The 23,234-nt window shown below is 32.3% G+C and overlaps 1 protein-coding gene across 1 annotated transcript in view; it reads left to right on the forward strand.

The window, feature by feature from the left end:
• LOC108756904 (glutamate receptor ionotropic, kainate 2-like) overlaps positions 1–23,234 on the forward strand; it is a 137,788-nt gene that overhangs the window by 55,777 nt on the left and 58,777 nt on the right. The window contains exons 5-7 of the mRNA XM_018501070.1: positions 12,191–12,366; positions 12,960–13,013; positions 13,091–13,255. Of these exons, the coding sequence (XP_018356572.1) occupies positions 12,191–12,366; positions 12,960–13,013; positions 13,091–13,255 (395 nt within the window). The remainder of the gene's footprint in view (positions 1–12,190; positions 12,367–12,959; positions 13,014–13,090; positions 13,256–23,234) is intronic.

Below are 23,234 nucleotides of genomic sequence, written 5' to 3' on the forward strand. Positions count from 1 at the left end.
TTGCTTTTCGTTACAAATAGTGGCTGCGTCAGCTCAATGATGCTTCGTAACCTAATATCGTAACTACTTTTACACAAATACGGAACATTGTGTGAAAAAATTGGAAACAAGACGGTTTAGTCGAATTTTTCAATGCTTATTGGCATGCAGAACATTTGTCAAAGTTTGTTTTACGTCTACTAAAACTTCGCGAAACATTCAACGCGCTATTGTAACGTAGGATCTCGCTAATGGCGCTGTGTGTTTTTGGTTATAAATAAATGAAAACGACATAGGATTCTCATTTCTTTGACATGAGAATGAGCAAGAAATAACACGTACTTTTACGAATTTGCCAAAAGCACATTTTCCTTTTTATCGCAAATGATATACGCAGAAAATGCATATTCATAATTTCGTTGTCGGATTCAACGAATTCGCGACTAATAACTTAACTAATTAAATGAAAATTTTATTGTTGTCTTTCAAATTTCTTTGAATGTTTTGATTGCAAATTGTTGCACTAGTTCTGTAAAAATTCGAGATAAATTAAATAGGAGATATTCTCTGTTTAAAGAGTACAAAGAGATTTTATACAGCCTCTGCTAGTCTATGCATTAAAAATATTGCAGATGGTATTACACGTTGAACGAAATTCGACTGTTCAAGTTGAGTTTTTCTTGGCACAAAGCCGATTTTAAAGTTCTTTGGAATCCGAACTAAACATATACAGTCATCTTTTACAAGAATTTACGTATGCATGGGCAACATGTCAAAGTTATATTTCTCTTGGTATGCTTTCGCGTAGAATTATGCTTTACTAGTAAGTTTAAGGAAGAGTACAAAGTTAGTAGCAATAGATGATTTGAAAGATCCAAGGATGAACTCGAATTGAAGCTGACGTGGAGCCATCTTTCTCTGAGAAAGAACAGCGTCTCACTTCGGTAAGAGAGAGAGAGAGAGAGAGAGAGAGAGAGAGAGAGAGAGAGAGAGTGTGTGTGTCAGTTTCATATATATTTAATTAATTAAATCGCAATAATAGATCCATTTAAATAGTTCAAAGACATTGCAAATACAATTTATTGATCGAGGCATTTTATCCTTAACACACATACACGATGACAAATTAAGATGTTCTTGAAAATTCTTTATTTTAAAGTTACCCTTTCAATTTCAGATGCTAACATAAACAATAAAGCCGCGAACATAAACTCAGAGAAGCATTAAATGTCATTATTTTTTATATTTTAAAATAAATTATATAATTAACAAAATATTGTATATTCTCAAAAGTAGGACAACTATTTTTTGGCATTTATGTATATCTTGCTCTTTTTTCTTATATTCTAAGTTTCTTTCCAAGTTTCAGACATAAATTGCAGTCGCGAGATCGATATTTTCAACGCGCTCCCGTATTTCTGTATGCATCAAAAATGCGCCAACAAAGATGCATTAATTATATCGTTCGACGAAAAGTCGACCTTTTTTTTTATATAAAAGTGCTGTAGTATATATTATATCTCGAAGATTTTTTGTGTTAAATATAATGCTATTAGCAGAATTTGTGTAACATGTCAGAATTTTAAGAAAAATGGGCCAAAAATAACAATTTTGATTATTTTAAACATTTTTTACGGCAAAGTAAAAGTTTGTTTCTAAATAAAGTCTAAAAGTACAATTTAAGAGCTTTCAAATGAATTTTAGTTTATGATTATACACTTTATTTCAATCAAGTAACTGTTTTAATTTTAGATTTTTTATAATTACACAATTTAACAAAAAGCATTCTTTTTTATCTTTAAAGTGTCATAGTACATATTCCGAAAATTTTTCGCGTTAAATATAATGCCATCGTTAAATTTTGCGTAACAATGGATTTTTTAGTAAAGTGTGTAATATTAAATTGGTGTGGTTATTTAGAAGCAAGTTTTTGTTTTGTCGCAAAAAAAAACTGTTAAAAATCAACAAAAACATCATTTTACCTTAATTTACTAAAAAAGTCTAATATGCTACACAAATTCTGCCAACGAGATCGCGTTCATCACGAAAAAATTCCAGAATTTGTACTATGATATTTTAGGAAGAATTTGTATATTGGACAATATTATTTAAAAGGAAACAACTGTGCGTTTAAATAAATAAATCTTTAATTTGTCGAAAATAACGAACGAATGATGAGTAATCAGTAGGAAGCGATTCTCCAGATAAAGACAATTACGTTGAATTAGGAACAATACCATAATACGTGAGAAGAATCGCATGACATAAACGTGCATTTTGCAATGCTGGAGTATTTCCATGACTGATTATCATGGTACGTGGGTCGTTATCGTGGTTTGCTATGTGACCTTCTGCATTGTTACCAAAATCCACCATCTACAGACATTTGTCGTGTTGTAAGAAATATTTTACGTTTTATCTCCACAAGCAGTTTTTGTAAATCGTAGTTGCTCGTAATTTTATCACGAAACAAATCATTGCGATTATTGAAACATTTTAGGTCTCATTCTCGAGAAATGTTGCATATAAAAATACGAGGAAATCTATATAATATACATAATGTAACTAATATTTTTATACACGATATTCTTCTTGAATATTACCTCTGATCATCAAATAGCAGAAAAAATGTAAACAAAATTAATTGGTGACCAATAAGAAATTATTATCTCTATTTAATACAAAGATTTTTTTATAACATTATAATAAATTAAAATAATTGATGAAACAATCTATAAGTATTGAAAATTAATTATGATAAATGTAGATAATAATTAATAGAAATTAAACAAAGTACAATTTAGAGTTATGCTTTATTAACTATATTAAAATTTTACTGCGTGATTGCGATTTGCCATGTCAACAATAGTGAGTCGCGAAATGATATTGGTATCATCGGAGAGAGAAACAGAGAGAGAGAGAGAGAGAGAAAGAGAGAGAGAGAGAGAGAGAGAGAGAGCTAGTCAATTTATCTGCCATAAATTCAACCATGTAACATAATTACTAAACCTTTGAAGAAAATTAATATGCTATGATCCATCTATATTGAATAATGCAAGAGATATTGAAATTGATAACAAAATCAATTGGATACGTTACACATGGTTCAATTTCTCGTAATGGCATTCTATTATACAGAACGGTTAAAAGCGATGTTATACGCAATCGAATGAAACATGTTATGCGCGTGGCAAAGTGAAATGGAACGACATCATTGATAGACTAATACGTTCACCAATAGAGCGGTAACATCTTAAGTTTTTCTATCCAACTTTGTTGCCTCGTCGATAATTTCATTTCCGCGCCTCTCTGCGGAATTTTCCTGGAATTTAACCACCTTTGATGAAAACATCTCCCGAGCTTAACCGTCTTCCACAACGGGCTTAGCTATTTGTGAGGGAAGTACACGTACAAGCCGATTAGAACGCCCCTGACCCCCTGCCTGTTCCCCGCTATCTCGTCCAACCCCCTTGCGCATCACGCCTTTTGCCAGAGCCGACGTGAATTCCTCGAGAGATTTACTGGGACTCCGGGATCTCCGTGTTTCCTACACTTTCAATTCCGGCGTGCTATGTACCACGAGGTGTAAGGGATTCGGGTCGGCGAAATCGTACACGTCTCAAGCATGTTTGCCGTTAAGAGCCCGCGATTCGTTCAGCGGAATTTCATTTTATCGATGAAATCGAACATCCTCGCGGAGATGCGGTGTGACATGTCGTTTGAGTGGCTCAATGTCTTTACCCGAAAAGCTCTTGAGTCAACTATTCTATTATATCATTGTAAAAAATCGTGGCCTGTACGCTAGATTTAGTATCACGTAAATAGAAAAAGATTAAACTTTATTGCAAAAGTTTTATTCAACTCCTAATTTAAATCACTTAGTTATCTTTGATGGTAAGAGATAGACATTAGGCAGTTTACGAAATTGACTCATTCAATCGACGAGCAAGTGCCGTCGCTAGTTACATAGCTATCTTGGGAGCCAGACAGCGTGGCATTAGATCTTTTTCAACTTTCGAGTAGTTTAGAGAGTCGCTGGTATCGATTCACGATTACTTTACTCGTTTTCCGTCTCGTGGAGTTTCCGCGGAAACTTCCTCAACCAGTAACAACCCGCTATCCACTTTGCGCGTTTCTCGAATCGCTGCATTCTATCTAATCAAGCGACGGATGCGTTTCTTTGCTTTTCACTTTGTAATTTAAATGTGCGAATTCAAGGAATACTAATTACGCGCATAATTAGATAAAAGAATTATGAAACACATTTAATTTTTTATTTAACTCTATGTTATAGTATTGTGGATGCTTCGAATGCTCTCTCTCTCTCTCTCTCTCTCTCTCTCTCTCTCTCTTCTATGCCAAAGGGTTATTGGTGCCTAAAGAATTCCGTAATCGTTATTCCCTGTATGCCTTTAGACCGCCGCGGAATGTCAATTCAGAGCTTTCTCAAAAAGTTCAAACATCTTCGCCTCGTCTGCAATTTTAAACGAAAATGGAATTTCGAGTAGAACACGTACAAAGAATATCGTAATATTTCAACGTATGAGAGAATTTCCCAACGCTTCCAGTTTTTTGTTTCGGGACGTCAATGACCATAAGAATGTTATACAATTAATGTTTAATATTTAATCGCTCTATTGACATGCGTCTGAAGCATTGACACGAACATCGTCGTTCATCCGACTGCAAGGGCGGCATTTATCTACGAATCTAATTGAGTTTCGCTTCCGCTCGCCCATGAGGAGAGATATCGCGCATTAACGTAGAACGAGCAAAATCAAGTCGCCGCATTAGAAACCTTCCGCCGTACAATAAACGCGCTCCGCATAACTCTCTGGTAGAATAAACTTTACAATGAAGTCCTGTGTCCATGGCTGTAATATTAACGCCAAGTTCCTCACGTATACAGATATGCGCGATGTTAATGGCGAGCGGAATTGTGACTGCGCGAGCTGTTTAGTTTTGCACCTGATATCAAGTAGCCAACTTACCAACGTCGCACCGACGTCACTACTAGAATCATTACCTGGCGTGAATCTATTTTTAATCCTGTAATGGGAAGATGTTTTTCAAAATTTATCTGGAGAGATTGGATCCGATCCGACGCTCTGGTAGATTTATTTTTTATCCAATCAATGTAGAAAATGGATAAAAATAGTAACATGAAACTGCTTCCTTTTATTACAGATGAAAAAATGCACATGAGCAAAGAAAGCTATATTTAGTCAAAACGGATGTGTGTTGATGCCTATAACATTTTTTAATAAATCTTACAATTTTCAATTTAAGAACAAAAAACAATAAAGTTTACTAACTTTAGGAATATTTTGACTGTACATACAATATCAGCTCAGTCAAAATATCAACTAAAAAAGCCAATATCATCTGCTAATATCAAACATTTTTAAATACATCCTGAAATTAACTGCAAAAAATAAAATTAATAATTTCACTTATAATAACTTTATGCAACAAAATATTTTTTTTAAGTAAATAACATTGAAATTTAGAGTTGAGCTACTAGATGCAGCGAGAAGTATTATCGCTTTTTCAACGTTATATTATGCCATTCTTACGTTACATTAATTTAAATAATTAAACTGTTTACATTATTTTAAATAATTAAACAGTTTACATTATTTTAAATAATTAAACAGCTATATTAAGCGTTAAATTATACAGCAAAAATAGCCATAATATAGAAACGTTAAGTCAGCTGCACTGAAAAAAAGTTTTCCGATTGAAATAACGTCGTAATATCGCGCGAATAATATGCGATGCAATATTAAGCGAAAATTCTTCCACGCGCGCCCGTCTTTATATGAAGTGAGTTACGTGCTTCAGCTCGTCAGACATTATTCAACGAAAAGTCGGCAGCGAGATTCCCGTCGTAATTACATTTAGAGTTCATCGAAATTACGTGAAGTGAAACCGCTCCACGTGGATTAATGTTTCATCAGTTAATTCGGCGTCGGTTTTTCAATCCGCGGTATAATAAGATCAACCTTCATTCATCCCGAGATAAGTACCAAAGGATGAGAAATTCACCGTGAGGTGATGGTACTTTCCGCTTTTTCTTCATCTGAAGAAAAAGGAGAACGTTGAGTGGCCGAAACGGTTTCGAGTTCCCGCTTCGTACTCCTGCCAACCTGATTCCGTGTCCTTACGTCCCGAGAATCGCCAATGAACCTTCAACCTGGCCCATCACAGTCCATTGTGGAACTTCCAAGACTCCATCGAACAACCATCTCCACATCCCCCCGTCTTACGTTACACTTCTCTCTCTTGCACCTTCCTTACCATCCACATTCCTCACGGAATCCTTCAGAATAATGGAGTCGCTGGCGGAAGTACGAATCGTCCCGCTGAACTCACGACCCTGCATTTTTATATTTCGATGCAGAATGATAGAAAAAAAAACAAGAGAACAGTTTGCGTATTTCCATTTTTCTTTACGGCAGAGCCGACATTTTTATTGGAAAATTTTTGCATCTCGCAAATTTCACCGAATATCACGGATATTATACGAGACTTAAAATATAAAATGTGTTCAGAATATACGTTTTTAACTTTAAAAATAATGACAGTTTTACAAAACAATAATATCAATTTTTAATGCACACTGTTTTTTTAATAAAAATACGAAGTTTTTACGTCATATGCATATATGTATATATTTCTTATTTTCGACATTTTATCTGCGATATTCCGTCTAGATATTTTCTTCTTATTCTGTAGTACGCTCGCCTCGTAAAGTTCGCTAGTTCAAGCATGAAATGTCAAATCCTTTTTACGTGAGATCCGTCAAAACCAGGCGATGTGGCCTTGTATTTTTATAACCTCTGAAAGTGACAGACCAGCAGTATTCTGAGGATCTGCAAGACCTGTACGATGGAAAACTTCGAGCACCTTGTGCTTATCTTCTCTACGAATATCTATATTGAATGCCGAACGTGATCCTTAAATATTTTTTAACTTAAAAATATAAAAAAAATTGAGCGGTATACAATATAAAATTTGTTTTTCTATTAAACGTCATTATAAGTCGTATATTTATGGATATACCCAGCAGAAGATCGGGGGTTTAAATCTAATTTTTTTTTTTTAAATCAGAAAGAAGACATTTTAAACTCTGAAATATATATATTTTAAAGAACACTTTATTAACACAAAAATTATTGTTTACGTGATAACAGAATTGATAACCTCTTTGCTCCTCGAAAAAAATTTTTGATATGCTCATTCATACCTTACAAAATTTATCTTTGTATTAAATAAGATGTAATATGATATCATTATATTCTACAGATTTATTAGCATAAATAATGTAATAAATACAGCGTAATATATGCATATATTATTGTTTCTTCCAGAATCTGATATTTTGATTTTCTTCTATTTATATCGATTATCATTATTTTTAATACAAATTTTAAAAAGGCAATCTGTGCTTTGAATACTTTAAACATGTGATCAACCGTCAATTATTTCAGTCACGTATTCTAAAGCTGAGTGATTATTATTATCAGTTTATTTCCCTTACGTATCTTGAATATTATTAAGAGATCAATAATTTCTCTCACGTATTTTCAAATTTCGTTAAGCAGACTTGTTCCTCTCTAATTTCGCAGTCACGTGTTCTAAATGGTTTTGCTTCTAAACACGAACTCTGGCGAAATTCTTCACAGAATCTGAGCGTAATACTACGGTAATTACGAGGAAGTCCGAAGAATACGCAAGGAGCATGAGTGGTGCATTCGTGAAAATTATACATGGTCACTATCATATTTTGCGGAGATCTCTCCGCGAATATCCTACCGCATGATGCATTCTTGCGTACATGAGCAAGAATTTCCCCTTGTCATAATGAGAATTTTATGACCAACCCATATAACGTGTCCAGTTGAGCACGTATGTTTTACCCAATAACTAAACCATGGCGATGCGATGGAGGTCGCAAAAGTGGGAATTTATTCCCAGACGCAGCGAAAGTCTTCATGAACTTTTCGTATAACTCGGCGATCTCGTCGAAGTTCCTCGGTATGTCGTCTTTCCGCACGAACGACTAACCGGTCCCAATGGAACGAGCAAATCTTCCGAAAACAAGCCTCTTCACGATTCTTGTTAATGACGTAGTTAATGACGTAGTTAATGAAAGTCCATTTCGTACAATATCATTTTGAAAGAAGGTCCTCGCTAACCAGTGATAGTCAATGAATTAGGGAGGACATCATTGTTGTAAAATGTAACTATACGCGAAAGAAAATGTATTGTTACATCCTATTTAATTTTATTAAGGACAGTTATGCATAACAAAAAGAAAAAATGATTATTTATATGTCAATAAAAGAATATATTTGCGAATAAAATCATCTGCAAGTTTAAAATGTGATTGCATATTTTTATTAAAATATCTTTATAACTAAACATATGTATTTATTTTTTTCTCTTCAATTATTTATTTTATAGGACATTTGTAAAGGGCTTTATTTTAGTATATAGTGTGTATTTCAATATTTTTCAAACATTTTCAACAACACGCTATAGCTACAGTTATTAAAACTATTTAATTATTTAATAAAATATCAAATGCGAATTTGTTTTCTGTTTTTTTATTATTTGATTTTTACAATACTATTTGTTTTTGTTTTTGTGAAAAAATAAAAATTAAAAGTATCTGTTTGGATTCAATTGAATTGTAAATTTAACTGTATCTAATTGAATTTGAAATTAATATATTTACAAAACATTAGCGTCTTATTTTTATTATTTTTTATTATTACTACAGCAAAGTAATATTTGGAAATTTCAATAGAATTAAAGCATAAATAAAAATTTATTTAGTTTTGTATATTACAGTACATTGATCGATCTTTTCTTTTTTGCTTTTTTCAATATGGAATTTTTATCTAAAAGAATATCTTGAGATTTTTAAGAGATATAACTTTCTTTAAAATGTCATGTATATAATAGTAGTAAATTTGAAATAATCAACTATATAACTTTTTGTAAGAAACTTCTTCACAAAAGCACTTGCTATATTTTCTTCATTCTTTGTCGAAATATAATTGCAACTCCGCAAGTAAAGTTGTCCCTCTTACTTTCTTGGAATATTATTAAAAGCGTCATCAAGTATCTTTTTTACAAAAAATGCATTTATATTCTAAAGCGCTATTTCTCAAAGTACTTCCAAATCGAATCTTTCAGCTGCCGCCGCTCGCTCGCACCTTCAATATTCATTCGGCCGTCCTCTTGAAATGCGCATGTTTAAGACAGCCGGCGATCCAATTATTTCGATCGTCTGTCACCGCGCGATCCACTCGAGGTGAGGAACGAAAAAGGAAGAAGCAAGTAATCGTTGACAGCTTCCTTTCGTGCGCCAACTCAGCGCAATATTTCGCACTGTCGAGGCATATCGACATTTCGAGCACGAATCGTAAGTGGTCGTTATTAGAATATATAAAAACCAATATGATAATCTATCTTCCATAGGAATAGATACGAACGTTTCTTCTGTAACTCTTTAGAGAAATTATTGTCAGGTACCGCCACGTTTAGTTCGACTTGTAATTTTTTTCTCATCTCGCGCCTCGTAGAATTCTTATATAAGTGGTGCAACCAATTATCTTGGTAAGGTCTCTCCCATGATTTGTACGACGTCAGTGATACTTAGCTCTTTATTTTTCTTAGTGATTTTCTATCTCTATTTTTACTCTTTTTTATTAACGATTTTTATTACTATTATTGTAGGATTATCGATTGGATTAAAACAACGGGCTGTTTTTTCTCGATTTATGCTTAATCGCAATTGATTCAAATATAACCTATATTGAAAATGTTTCAAAATGCTTGAAAGCAAAAATACTGAATATTTAGCATATTAGCATTATGGTATAATGGTAACTAAACAAATAATTCCATAAGTAATTACAATACTAAAATTGGTCACCTAATAGCGAAGAAATTAAAAAGGGCCATTACATCTACACTCATAATCACCACCTTCTCTCTACGAATTTGTGATCAGTTGAGTGTCAAACAAATGTTATTAAGTTCTTCTAGAAAGTATAATAAATACGAACACTTTAAAGTCTAATCAAAAACAGAAAATGTGAAGTAAATTCTGATTCCTATATCATCATTCTTTTCAAATACAAAAATATAAAATTATGAAACACGTTTATTATATAAATTTTATTATACGTAAACATGCAAAATATTGCAGAAACATTTCTCAATGCTCGCCGTTGAAAGCCAGGATAATACTATGCCGTTAAGTTCAAAACCGCGACGCGGATCGTAGTGAGAAATTGCGTCGCATTGCGCTCATTTCCGCACGTCACGTCTTGCTCTCTAGAAATGCGGTCTTCCTCGGTATTCCTTAAACACAACGTACGTTAAGTCAGGCAATGCCAATTCCCTAGTTAGTAATCTGTAAACGGTACAATTCTCTCATTGTAGAATCGTAAACGACGTACCACCCTTCCACTTTGATGGATGTTCGTACTCTGTTACAATGCCTTGAAACGTAACTCGCGATAACGCATCCTCTTTATGGCTTCTCGCCATGTCAATTTTAATAAAAGGTACCGCTGTCTCTCTCTTTCTTTCTCTTCCGATCTCTATCTCGCATATTGTCCGCGAAATTACGAAGAGCAGTAAAACGCTCGAAATGCTATTTTAATTAAAACCGCCATTTCAAACGACTCCCATGAAAGTCTGTTCTTGGTATACACAGAGTGTTCATAATTTAAACTGCAACGAGTCACACCACAAACCGCAACCGTATATTCAACTTATTATTTTCAATTCAAACTGTAACGCTTACCAATTTCATTACCTGTTTAAACTTTTCGTTATCACGTCTTGCGCAAAGTACTAATTTATTAATAATTATAATTATTCTTTTTTAATAATTATGCAAAATTTTAAAAAAATTACACGCTTGAAAATTTTTTAGAATAATTGTTTATGATTAAAATTGAAACAAATTGTAGTGAAAAGTACGTCGATGAGATATCTTGATAATATCACAATAAATATAAGTCATATAATCGATAAGTTATATAATATTTATAAAATAGATCTTTATAAATATTGAATTTGTATTATACTATTACGCAAAAATAATTTTCTTATCACTATTTTCTTTATACACGACTTGATATGTGACGACCGCAAAGATACTACATTCGGTGGTCACAGTATTGGCTTTAGTGAAACATGTACGCTTAACTTCCAGCCAGTTATTCATAGTGTTTCCCAAGATAGTCATCCGACTGTTGTCCCCCAGGATACAAAATCTGCTTACATGAGAACATTGGTCTTACTCGAGATGCTCGACACGGCTTCAATTAAACTCGGTTTCTTACTCGCTCCTAGATTAATTACTGCTATCACTTGAACGTACAAGAATATATGACAAAGTACATTTTCCTTTTTTTTCTTCCTTTCTTTTTTCTGAAAGAACGATCTATGATGGTACCGAATTTCTATTTTATTCAAGTAACACCTTACCGTTTTTTTTTTTTTTTTTACAAAATAGAAGTGTAACCCATATCTATACAGTTATGTATAAAATTTTCTACTTCAAATTAAATTAATGATTGATATTAATTGATTGAATTAACGATGCAAGTAAAACTAATAGATCATGTGTGATTTTATTATTTTATATCATTAGAAGCATTTAAGCGAATAAATATAAACTTGTGTTACCTAATATATATATTAACATGATATAATCAATACGATCGGCTTAGACGTCAATACACTCAAGTAAACTCGACCGCATCAATCAGCAGATGGTTTGCATGGGAAGTTTATCGAAATTATCTCGACGTCGGCACTCTGTGCCCAATAGAAACTGACAGGCCGAAACGTTGCCGCTCGTCTCCAACACGCGTCGGAATCTCAAGAGCCAAAGTTCCAGCGGGTAACTTGCAAGAGAACAGAGCCTGTGTCTCCCCGGAAGACCTGCAAGTCAGATACCTTGATTACTTAGGCGCTAGAGAGTATTGATTTCGTCGGATAGCGCGATTCACGGGTTTCCGTGTCATTAAGCGACCGACCTGATAATTCCTGCGGAGATCGTGAAACAAATGATTTGCTCGTGTTGACATCGACAATCTTCATAAATTAACTTTTTATATTTTGTGCTATTGGAGTACATGTGTAATTGAGATAAATACATATCTACTTCGACTTTTAGGATTAATGAAGCTTCGGGAGCTGGTGAAGTCACCGAAAATCCGTGGTATCGAAGTCAGTCTCCGGCAGGCAGATCCCAACTCGTACAGGCAGGTCCTTTCCGAAATGAAGAGCAAAGAATTTCGAAATATCATCGTGGACACAAAATCCGAGCACATGCATCATTTTCTACGAATGGTAAATCACTCTGCACACATATTACATTAACACATATCTTCTAAAAAAAATACGAATGTGGATTTTACATTTTGCGATGTTTATAGAATTTTTACCGTATAATGGTGATATAATCCAACATGGATTTAATTTAACTTCATGAGTATGAATTTAATATTATGGTTTAAAACTAATAGCATTAAATTTACATTGTGTTAGTATTTATATACATTAACACAAACACGGTGAGAATTATATTTAACATTCATGATATTGAATCTACACCTAAATTTTTTATACGTATTATATACGTATATAAATTATTTTTCAAATATGTTGCTGTTATCATTGATTTGAAAAAAAAATCTGCTAGTTAATTATAAAAATATTTGGATATTAAAAAATTATGGGAAAGGATGTTTAGATAAATTTTTGTTGAAAAAAAATTGATTCTAAATTGTTCCAAAAATTTATACGTAAAAAAATATTTTTGAGATAAAAATAACCGTAAGTTTGGGCATGTTCCGATTTTAAAATAGATTTGTATTTTACATATAATGTTTTCTATTACAAAAGTGGTCTCGACTAACCGTATAGTTTCGCATACATTGTAGATCCTGCAGCTGCAGATGAATGATTACAAGTACCACTACCTCTTCACGACTTTCGTAAGTACCCTAGGGATATTGAAACGCACAAGATCCACTTGGTCTGCGACTCGATTCGCTCGCTCGCTTTTCCACAGGATATCGAAACCTTCGATCTCGAGGACTTCAAGTACAATTTTGTCAATATCACTGCCTTTCGTTTGGTCGACGCGGACGACGTCGGTGTACGTAGCATCCTGAGGGACATGGAACGCTATCAGCCATCGGGAAACACGATCCTCAACAAATCGAGAATCATCCAGGTAAGCACACATGAATCTTCTGTTTATAGAACACTCGTACAGTACACGTATGAAGAAAGATATGACGCTTGCGAGTTTCGATTTTATAATTAAAATTTGTAGGATGTAAAATTTGTGACGCGAGGAGATTTGTGCAATATCGATTTTATATATGAAAAAAATGTTTTGCTGAAATATCTAAAAATTTAGTTAGATACAGATCTGAAAATAATTTTGTTGAACTATTAAAATATTTATGTAGAATTCCTAAACTGATTGCTAAAATGTTAAAATTTTTGCCTGTCAACATTTAAGCGTTCTATATAATCTTTTATGATTTAACAAAATTATTTTCAGATTTGTATTTAGCTAAATTTTTAGCTACATTTCAGCAAAATCATCCTTTTCATGTAGTTTAATACTTCTTCGATATATTTACAAATACAATTTCGCATTTCGTCTGTAAAAAATTTTTTATTAATAAAAGGAAAAAATTGTACATCCCGAAAAATTGGTAGAGGAAAGGCCCTTGTTATGAGATATCGATCATTTTGAGTAAATGCTAGAAATCTATGGACAGAATTTTAAATAATAATAGGTCATTTTGAAGGGAATTTAATAGGCTTTAAGATAATGTTATATAAAATTTAATTCAAATTTTATTATTTTTTTAAATTAAAGAAATGTAAAAAGTGAGCAAATCGCAAAATCAAAAAATTGTGCTTCTAATATGAGATGCCTCGAGAAATCGATAGTAAAACGCAAAGTATATCAGTATTACAACTAAAAAACTTTATTTAATGTTTCTTAAATACAAACAAACACAGCCAGGGTAGACGAAAAATGAGTATGCGATATATTATATCTAGAATTTGTCTTTAGGTAATTGAAATCAAGCATCGCAGAAATAGGCACTCGACGTTTATTCTGGTTGTCCTTTTTATTAAAAGGTACAATAATATTTATACTTTAGCTAACAATTTTCACTATGACATGGGAGCATGAGTTATTTCATATTAGAAATATCCTGGGTATCTCATATTTCGATTTTCACGGTTTTCCGATCATCAAATCATCTAACTTCTGTAATTAAGCACTTCAACATATCCCATATTTTTCTATTTGTACAACCTTACTCTATTACTATATGAAGAATTTATTGCCAAATATTTAATTATTAAATAATAAACAATATTTAAAGGCTCATCTCAATGAAACTTGAAGATGTCCAAATTCTAAAATCTTTTTTTCCGATGATTACAGGCATGATCTAATAATGAATTTTTTACTAAACAGTTTTCAATCCAAGAACAATAAATTCATGGTGGAACCAATAGATAGCGTCTATTAATTTAGCAGAAACGCCGCTATCTCATATTAGGCGCCTATCTTATAATAGGGAGCTTTCCTCTATATTTATGGCTAAATTGTATTTTACGATTAGTTTCCATATCATATTCGTAACAGGTATATACGGATATTGCTATACTTTTATATCACAATAATATTTTATCGGCCATAATTTTGCATGATATGGTAAATTACATTGCGCCTTTGAAAGATTGGCAAGATCTCAATGAAAGATGTAAAACAATTTATCGTCACGTGGTATATACGATAGTGCACCCTACAGCTTCGATGCCTGTGCGTCAACATCACTGAATGCTTTATGGAGCAATAAAATCGACTAAAAGCTATTCGAAACAACGTGTGTGTTGCCACGAGTGATACCACATATGTAAGTAACAACAGCCACATTGTTACCAAAATAACAAGCATTGCTGTTTTCGAGGCAACAATAAAGTTGTCGAAAAATATTAAGCGGAAAAATCTTTTTCTTCTATACGATCTTGTGCTACGATGCTAGCATGAATGTTAAAATATATCTTCAATCACATACACAAAAGCAATCAATCAAAAATGAAAGAAATAATGAAACAAACGAACTGCAGAAGTATTTTTATTTTATTACTAGCTGTGAAATATGTATAATGTTCATAAAGGAGGTATGCACGCATGTATAAGTATTCTATAATATCATAAAATCTACGTAAAATACTCAGATATTGCGATATTGGGAAATGGAAATTCTGTTTGACTTCATACTTTTGTGCACATATTTCTCTAGACAATTCGACGGTTATATTAAATTATAGTATTTTTCGTAATGCATATGGAAAAAGAAATTTTATTTGCATTTAAATTATATAACATTCTATCCAAATTGCATAGTTATAAATTCCACTAATGGCATATATGTACGTTTAGATAACGTATGTATATGTGCACGTCATTCGATCGAACAACCTTCTCCATTAACAAGTTATATACCATTAATTCTCAATTTACAAAACATTATTCGCCGTAATCAAAAACATATCGGTGTAAAACAATGAGATTTCTATCTGTTTTCTAGATAATTATTCATTATTGTAACAAAGAGAAAATTATTTTTTTAAATTTTTATCATTTATCATATCAGAACAATGAATCTACATGAGGAATAGGAAACTCGAGTAGAAAAACTCGCTACTGTTTCATCTGATGATGTGTAACAGAATTATCACACATCCGCTATGCATGTAAAAATTCGCGGCCGCAGTTGTAGCGTGTTCACGACGCGTGAAGCTTAACGCTTTTTTTCCAATTTAAATGCAGATCAGAATGTCGTCGCGACGACGACGACGACGACTTCGTGAAACTCCACCGTTACCGCGCCGCTACGACGGCCGCCCGTAATCGCGTTTCGTATCACGCACATGCGTGCAGGCGTGAATGCGCTGAATAGCGTGTCAATGAAGCACCGTGCGTACTCACGAAGTCGCACAGGGCATGTATTTAAATCGAGCTTTCGCGATTCATCGAGTTGAGGCATCTTTTAATTTTTTCGTATTAATTTTTTTATTAATTTCATTGTATTTATTTAACCGGGAATAATCACTTTATTTTTTCACCCCAGCGGTGAGAAATTGTGAATTATTGTAGAATGTTATTTTATTTTCTTATATATTTTCTTTCTTTTTTAATAACTATTCTTTACAAATCTTTAAATATGCCATTCCATCGAAAAGCCGCAATAAAATATTCTCTAAATCTTATATTAATAAACAAATTTTTATTTTTTAGAAATACTCAATAAGCTATTTAACGTGCTTATTTAATTAATTTGCTTGATTTCTACCCTTGTTTTAAATTATAATTAAATTCATATCCATTAATGTTCTCAAATATTGATAAACTGGAATACAATCGATAATATAATATATATTAATAATACTATGATTTTGATTGACATACAACAGCTTCTATAATCGTTTACGTAAAAAAAAACAGGTGATTACTGCCAGGTTGTCTTTAGATTTTATAAAATCTACGTCGTATTGACGCTATTTTTAATCCTTAAATTGTTGCTTTTGCAAGTTTAGGAGATTCTTGTATCTTTACTTTTTCAAATCCTCGAGTCATTGATTTCTTGGGTTTTCACGTCTCGGGGGTGTAAGAACTTTGGAATCTTATGTTCTTGAAATTTTTTGGTACATTTAATACGTAATAGATAGAAACAGATACTTTATCTAATAAACTTTTTATTTTATATTATAATATAACATATTAAAATATTATCCGTAAAAATAATATTTTGTTTTTCTTATAAAATTCTGTTAAAAATATATTAATTATACAATTTTTTCATTGAATTAATATTTTATGTTTACACGAAATGAATCGCGTGCGATTAACACGCAGATCTTTCTGTTTATTAAGTTTATACTTTTCTGTGATTGGTTTAATGCAAATTATCCATTCTTGCATTGAAGCCCGCATAAATAAATCGATTTTCCAGACGCGTGATCTTGCAATGAATTTTCACAAATATGTAGACGATTCACATCACTGAACTGAAACGTATTCGCCTCTCTCTACAAACAGCGATTTTTCTTCGATTCTCAAGCAAAATATGTGATATTTACAATAGTGACAGAGACGTATAAGACGTGAAAACCGTTTGCGCAAAACATCTCTTCAAAATTGTTGCTAATAATTCAAATAAGATGGTACTATTTCTGGAATTTCTACGTCGTGCCTTGAGCACCTTTTTACGGTTATTATTATTTTTCACATCCTCAAATTTTGTTCTCCCAGTGAGGCTGCCGTTTCAGGAACACCGAAAGATTATTTGCATGTATAACTGAAAGGACGTTCTGACGGGTCGGAAAGAAAAGTACGATCTTTTGTCCGAACGACCATCACACGAAAGGATAAAGTTAACATTTCCTCGGAAAATGTATATTTGCTCTTTTCGAAAAATATGCCAAGATATATTTCACTATCATTATAATGGAAACGATGGAAAATATGAAAAAAAAAAACATCTTTTATTCCATGAATATTTGACATCGCTTTTAAAATTATTATATATCGATATCGCGTTTTTAGCTCTATTAATTTATAAAAAAGATGCAAAAATAATTATTTTAAGTAATAATTTATAATAAAAATTATTTGTGATTTATTTAAAAAAACAGATGAGAATTTCTAATAAATCCGAATAAATCCGAATAAATCCCTCGATGTTCCATTTTTGAGATAATCGAAACACCCTTCCGTTCGCCGGCGTATTTACAGCGAGGAGAGCGAATTATAAATAGACAATCTGAGATTCCAGATGCGATACTAAGATTAAAAAACTTGGCCACATTTACAATTCATGAGGGAATGTCCGGATTTAAGTCCACGAGGAAAAGAATTCTCTAATTACTTCCGCTACAACCGTTAACTTTTCGAGGCGGCACAATACAGAAGCGCGCATAATATTCGAATGTAATATACACTTTAAAAGCGGATTGCAAGACTTACTTACTTAAAAGCACTCAATCTTGATCCCGATAAATTACTTCTATATTTTACTCTTGACACCGTTGCATCGCAGAAAACTTAAAGTTTTCTGCGGGAAATAGTGCTATCGGTTATCCAATTCTGGGACGTTCAGTATTCAGTACTATATGACGCTATAATGGAATTTTTTGCATTTCTTGTTTGTCGAAATTTTGGACGGTAAAGCACCAGGATTTCGAGTAATTCCGGGACGGTTTAATTGCTTACAAAAATGTTATCAGGCATAGTCGTATCGGCGGATATCAACGAAACAACTCGAATTAACGTCTGCACCCGCATTACACGTCTATGCTATTACCCAGGAGTATTGCCAGAGATAAGGGAAAGTAAGATTTAAGATGTGCTCGTGAAAATTCGAGCGAAAAACAGAGCCAAAATCCAAGAATATTGCTTGAAAAATATTAAAATATTTTATTGCAATTTAAAATATTACAATTATATAATTATAAATATAATAATATAATAATAAAATCATACTAGATTTGAACGTGTATTTGTTTAATCCTTTAAACTGTTTAATTTTTAATTACTTTAAATTATTTTTTTTTGTATAGTGTACTCTATTTTTCCAATGCTTTTTCATTATTTGTAATTTTTTAACACACACACAATAAGCATATATACATTTACTTGATACAGTTATGTTCCTTAATGTTTTTGATTAAAAAATTTTTCAATATAGTTCCTTTACTTCAAAAGTGATAGGTACAACTCTAAAAATAAGTTTGTTAGAAAATGGAAAAACTATTTTTAATTTAATAGAAAATTTTTGATTAATTAAATAATCGACAAAAAGAATATATTCTTAGAAATATAATTGAATGTCATTTTTGTCATTTTTGTTTTACAACAAAACCATCTTTGAAAAGAAAATTATCCTTTTTTTAAGTTATGACAATTTTGATATCCTATAAAATTAATAAATCCAAAATAAAATTCCCAAAAATGACATAACTTGAAATATCACCAATAGTTTAATAATAGCGAATTAATTGACTATTCGAGCCGCGCTGGATATTATTTGCCTAACTTTGTTAATAAAATAATAATTTATTAATATAATAACTACAGACGTTTCTATAAAATAGTAAATATAACCAATAGTAAATATAACCCAATAGTTTATATTTATCTTTATCAGCTAAAATAACTAAATTCAAAATACAATCATTTCTTTTTCGAACTTTGATCATCAAAACTGTTTTAATTCGAAATTCCCTATAGACGGGGGCTCTTTCTTTATTTACAAAAATGACACAATTTTAAATGTATCATTCTTATAAAAGGCATTACGTGATTTCTTCGAAAATCTTAAGAACGACATAAGTGCTATGTGACGAACGGACTCGAAGTTAAATTAGTTTCTTTTTAATGATTGATAGAATAATCTTTACCTAATTCATTTATGATAATAACTAACGAAAATTACATTTTTTTTAGTTGTATCACTTTTGAAGTAAGAGAGCGATATACGTATACATTTTAATGAAATAAGCAATTTGATTGAATTAGGTATGCTATAATGTATATTAGACATTTAAAGGTTAAATTTTATTATTTTATTAATATACTACACATATACACATACCTAATCAGTCGTATTCACGCATGCATACATGAAGATATCAAAAGAAGCACAGAAGCTCTAGAGTCTGCGACTGTTGTTATTATTTTATCTTGTTAGCGAAACGGACACAGGTGTTCGTGTTTTTCTAAGACTTCCTTTCGCTTTTAAAAACGATCTTTACGCAATGTCGCGCGAGTAACAATTTCGTATTTCTCAAGGTCTGTTCAACTTAATTATCAATTTCATTTGCAAAAAATTTAGTTTACTATTACACATCTTAATAATACTTTTTATATGATCGTAATATTAACATTTATGATATGTTAAATTAACGTTTATTTTTTTTTTCATTTATCTTAGAATTTACATTTTAAAATACATTATTTTTATATTATTTGTTCAACTTACTCACAAATTATGTCATTTTAACATTAAGAAATATGGAATATCAATTTAACACAAAATCTTTAAATAATATAATCGCATTATGAATTAATGATTCTGTTGAATATGTTAAAAATTTAACACAAAATTTTGACAAGGATGGGATTTTCCAATACAAATACAAAATATTTTTTACTATGTAATTTTATCTCTATACGATCAAGAATCAAAAATACTTTGAAATGTACGCTTTAAACATGAAACACAACTCATCGTTGCATTGCAAGTTTGAGAGCTTATCGACAACTTTCACGAGCTGCCTCTAGATAATACCTCCTGTTCGCTTTCAAGTGAATTGTCAAACGCCGCCCTATTGTTGAAGACAACCTGTTCGCGTCGTCGTCGCGTTGTGCCCATACTTCCGAACGCAACCCATGGTGAAATTACCTACAGCGGCTTTTGTTTCGACACGACTCCGAGCGTACATCGTTGCATCCCCCATCACTCCTCTCAGCCAGTTCCGTTGCCACCCCGACATCAACCCCCAGACCCGTCAGCCATCTCCTTCCTTTTCCACACCGCTAAACGACCGAGTTAGCTCCGACAAAAGCCGCACAAAAAGCTCGGTCACAATCAACGCTCTGCGGAAGCAAAAGTGTAAAAGAAGAAAAAGGAAATAGAGCGCAGTTTAGGCATTGAAGGTCGAGAGAAAGAAGTAGGCGGTTCCAGCAATAGAGAGCAGTCGCCGAGATAAGCGGATGGCATACCTGGTTAACTTTTCCTTCAGACTTACCATGACTCAAGCTTCGACGGGGAAAATATAGACATGGGTGGTTACACAAGAAGCGCGATGTAAGTAAGGTACGTAAACCGAGAGCGAGAGCGAGAGATCGACTCTCATCTGACAGAGACGAGTGAGACAAGAACGCCTGGATAAGAAGAAGCTTGTTACATCAACGTGGAAACCGCAGATGCATACTGATCGTGCGTCGACTACCAGCAACGTGCTTCCTCTTCCCCTTCTCGTTCGTTTTCCATCCTTTCTTACCTCGTTCTCTCGACAAGAGAGGTAACAACCTCACGGAGGCGAGATGGACTTTTTCAAACTCGTCCACGGTTGAAAGCGCGAAGCAGGCGGATGTGAGCCACTGATGTTACGGCGTAATGAGAAAGATCTACATCAAACCACGATGAAGAAACAGACGCTCGGTAGGATATAGACACGCCTAATTGCGCGATTCGGAAAGCTTTAACGACTTTCGTCGATAAAAAATAAGATATATATTTTATGATGGTAGTAACGCGATTTTGCAAATTTAAAGTTCGTAGAAGTTTTTCATTCGGAATTTTTATATAAAAAAATAAAATTTTCGAACATTAATAATTTACGTATTTTTTTAATAATTATATAATAATATACTATACTCTGAATAAACTAATTATTTTTTCAATAAGAAACGAGTTACAAAAGAAATTTTTTAATTTGCACGTTTTTAATTTATTTAACGATAAATTAAATAAATATAATATTTTTTACATATGAAATTCCTACTTAAAATATAAAATTTAATTAATTTTTTAATCAAGAATTGTCATGTTCAAAATACAAGTTTCACAAAGAGTAAGATTAATTACGATAAGTGAAAATATCCTCGCTTGGTCAGACAAATGAAAAAGCTATACATTTATATGTATATTACGAACGTATGTAAAATGAGTAGTCATTAATTACTTAATAATTTTTACTTAATGCGGGGATTAATGAGAAAGAGAAGGAAGGACCTAGGCATCAAGATTTCTGTCTCTGCCTCATATTTCTCTTAACTCTTCTCCAATTCGCTTGGCCAATGAATCACTGAATCCCCTGCTCTGGTGGATAACCTTTGCTCTTAGTGCTATAAATCAGGCTATCTCGCACTCGAAAGGTTTTATTATTTTATTTGGCAACCGGGTTGTAGTCATACTAGGAAGGTAAGTTCTCCCGTGGCGACTGCAGCGGTCAGAAATATGGCTCGGACGACAGTGGTCTGGCTGAAACTTTTTTGAGAAAAATCTGCAGCGACGAGCCGCAAAAACTCTAACACATGTTTTACTAATCGTGAATATCTGTCGTAAAATATTATCCATCTATTAAACTGTTTAAAAAATTTTTTGATATTTATAGTAATTTTGTTAAATAAGATAGAGAGGAGAGTTAATAAAATAAAATAAAGTAAAAAATAATTTTCTAAGCCTTTAGATACTTTGTGAGGTAAAATAACTACATTTGTTAAAATGTGCAAAGCAATTGTCCCAGGTAATAAAAGTTAATTTTTTCTAAAATCCTTTTTGTGCTTCAATATCATGTATGAGAGCTTACGGATAAATGGAATTGTGGTCCATAGTCATAAATTATACCCGTTGCGCGTTAAACTGTCAATATCAGGTGAATTACAAACAACCAATTTACAGCGATCGCTGCAAACAGCTTGGCGTATTATTACGAGTCATTACGAAATGTGCCACGCGATCAACGCGATTTTCTTCACATAAAATACAGATGTTTATTATGGCGCATTACCCAACTAATTTTCTGCGCACAATTAATTATGATTTGCAGTTCGATAATTCTCAATGGATTAATCGAAGTTTAATACGTCATAAAGTTTTTTGTCACGATATACACATATTACTGCAATAAAGTTTTTATTAATAACTACAAATAAAAGAATTGAAGTACATACAACCGGAAAAAATAAAATACATTTGAGAGACATTTAATGTAAAAAATATCATAATTCGAGAAAGCGTTTATAAAATTAAATTTGAAAATGATATAAATTATATATAAAAATAAACGAACATAAAATAAAATGTCGGAAATATAGTAATGTTTAATTTTTTTAGATTCTTGTGTGATGAAAATAAAAAAAATGTATTAAAATGTGTCATAGGATCTATTACTTTCCTATTTATATCAAAGTAAACATTGCCACAATCTTAACTTATATTATATGTATCGTGATTTTATTCTCATAAAAAAATCTCAAAAGTAGCTTTTGATTTATTAACAAAATAAACAAAGTAAACGGCGAAAAAGAGTCAACGCATAACACATTTAATTAAAGATAATAGTCATAGATACATAAAATAAAAACGAAGTAGAACGGCGTATAT

This window comes from Trachymyrmex septentrionalis, unplaced genomic scaffold (genome assembly GCF_001594115.1).
Source record: "Trachymyrmex septentrionalis isolate Tsep2-gDNA-1 unplaced genomic scaffold, Tsep1.0 scaffold13, whole genome shotgun sequence".
In the NCBI taxonomy this organism is placed as follows: domain Eukaryota; kingdom Metazoa; phylum Arthropoda; class Insecta; order Hymenoptera; family Formicidae; genus Trachymyrmex; species Trachymyrmex septentrionalis.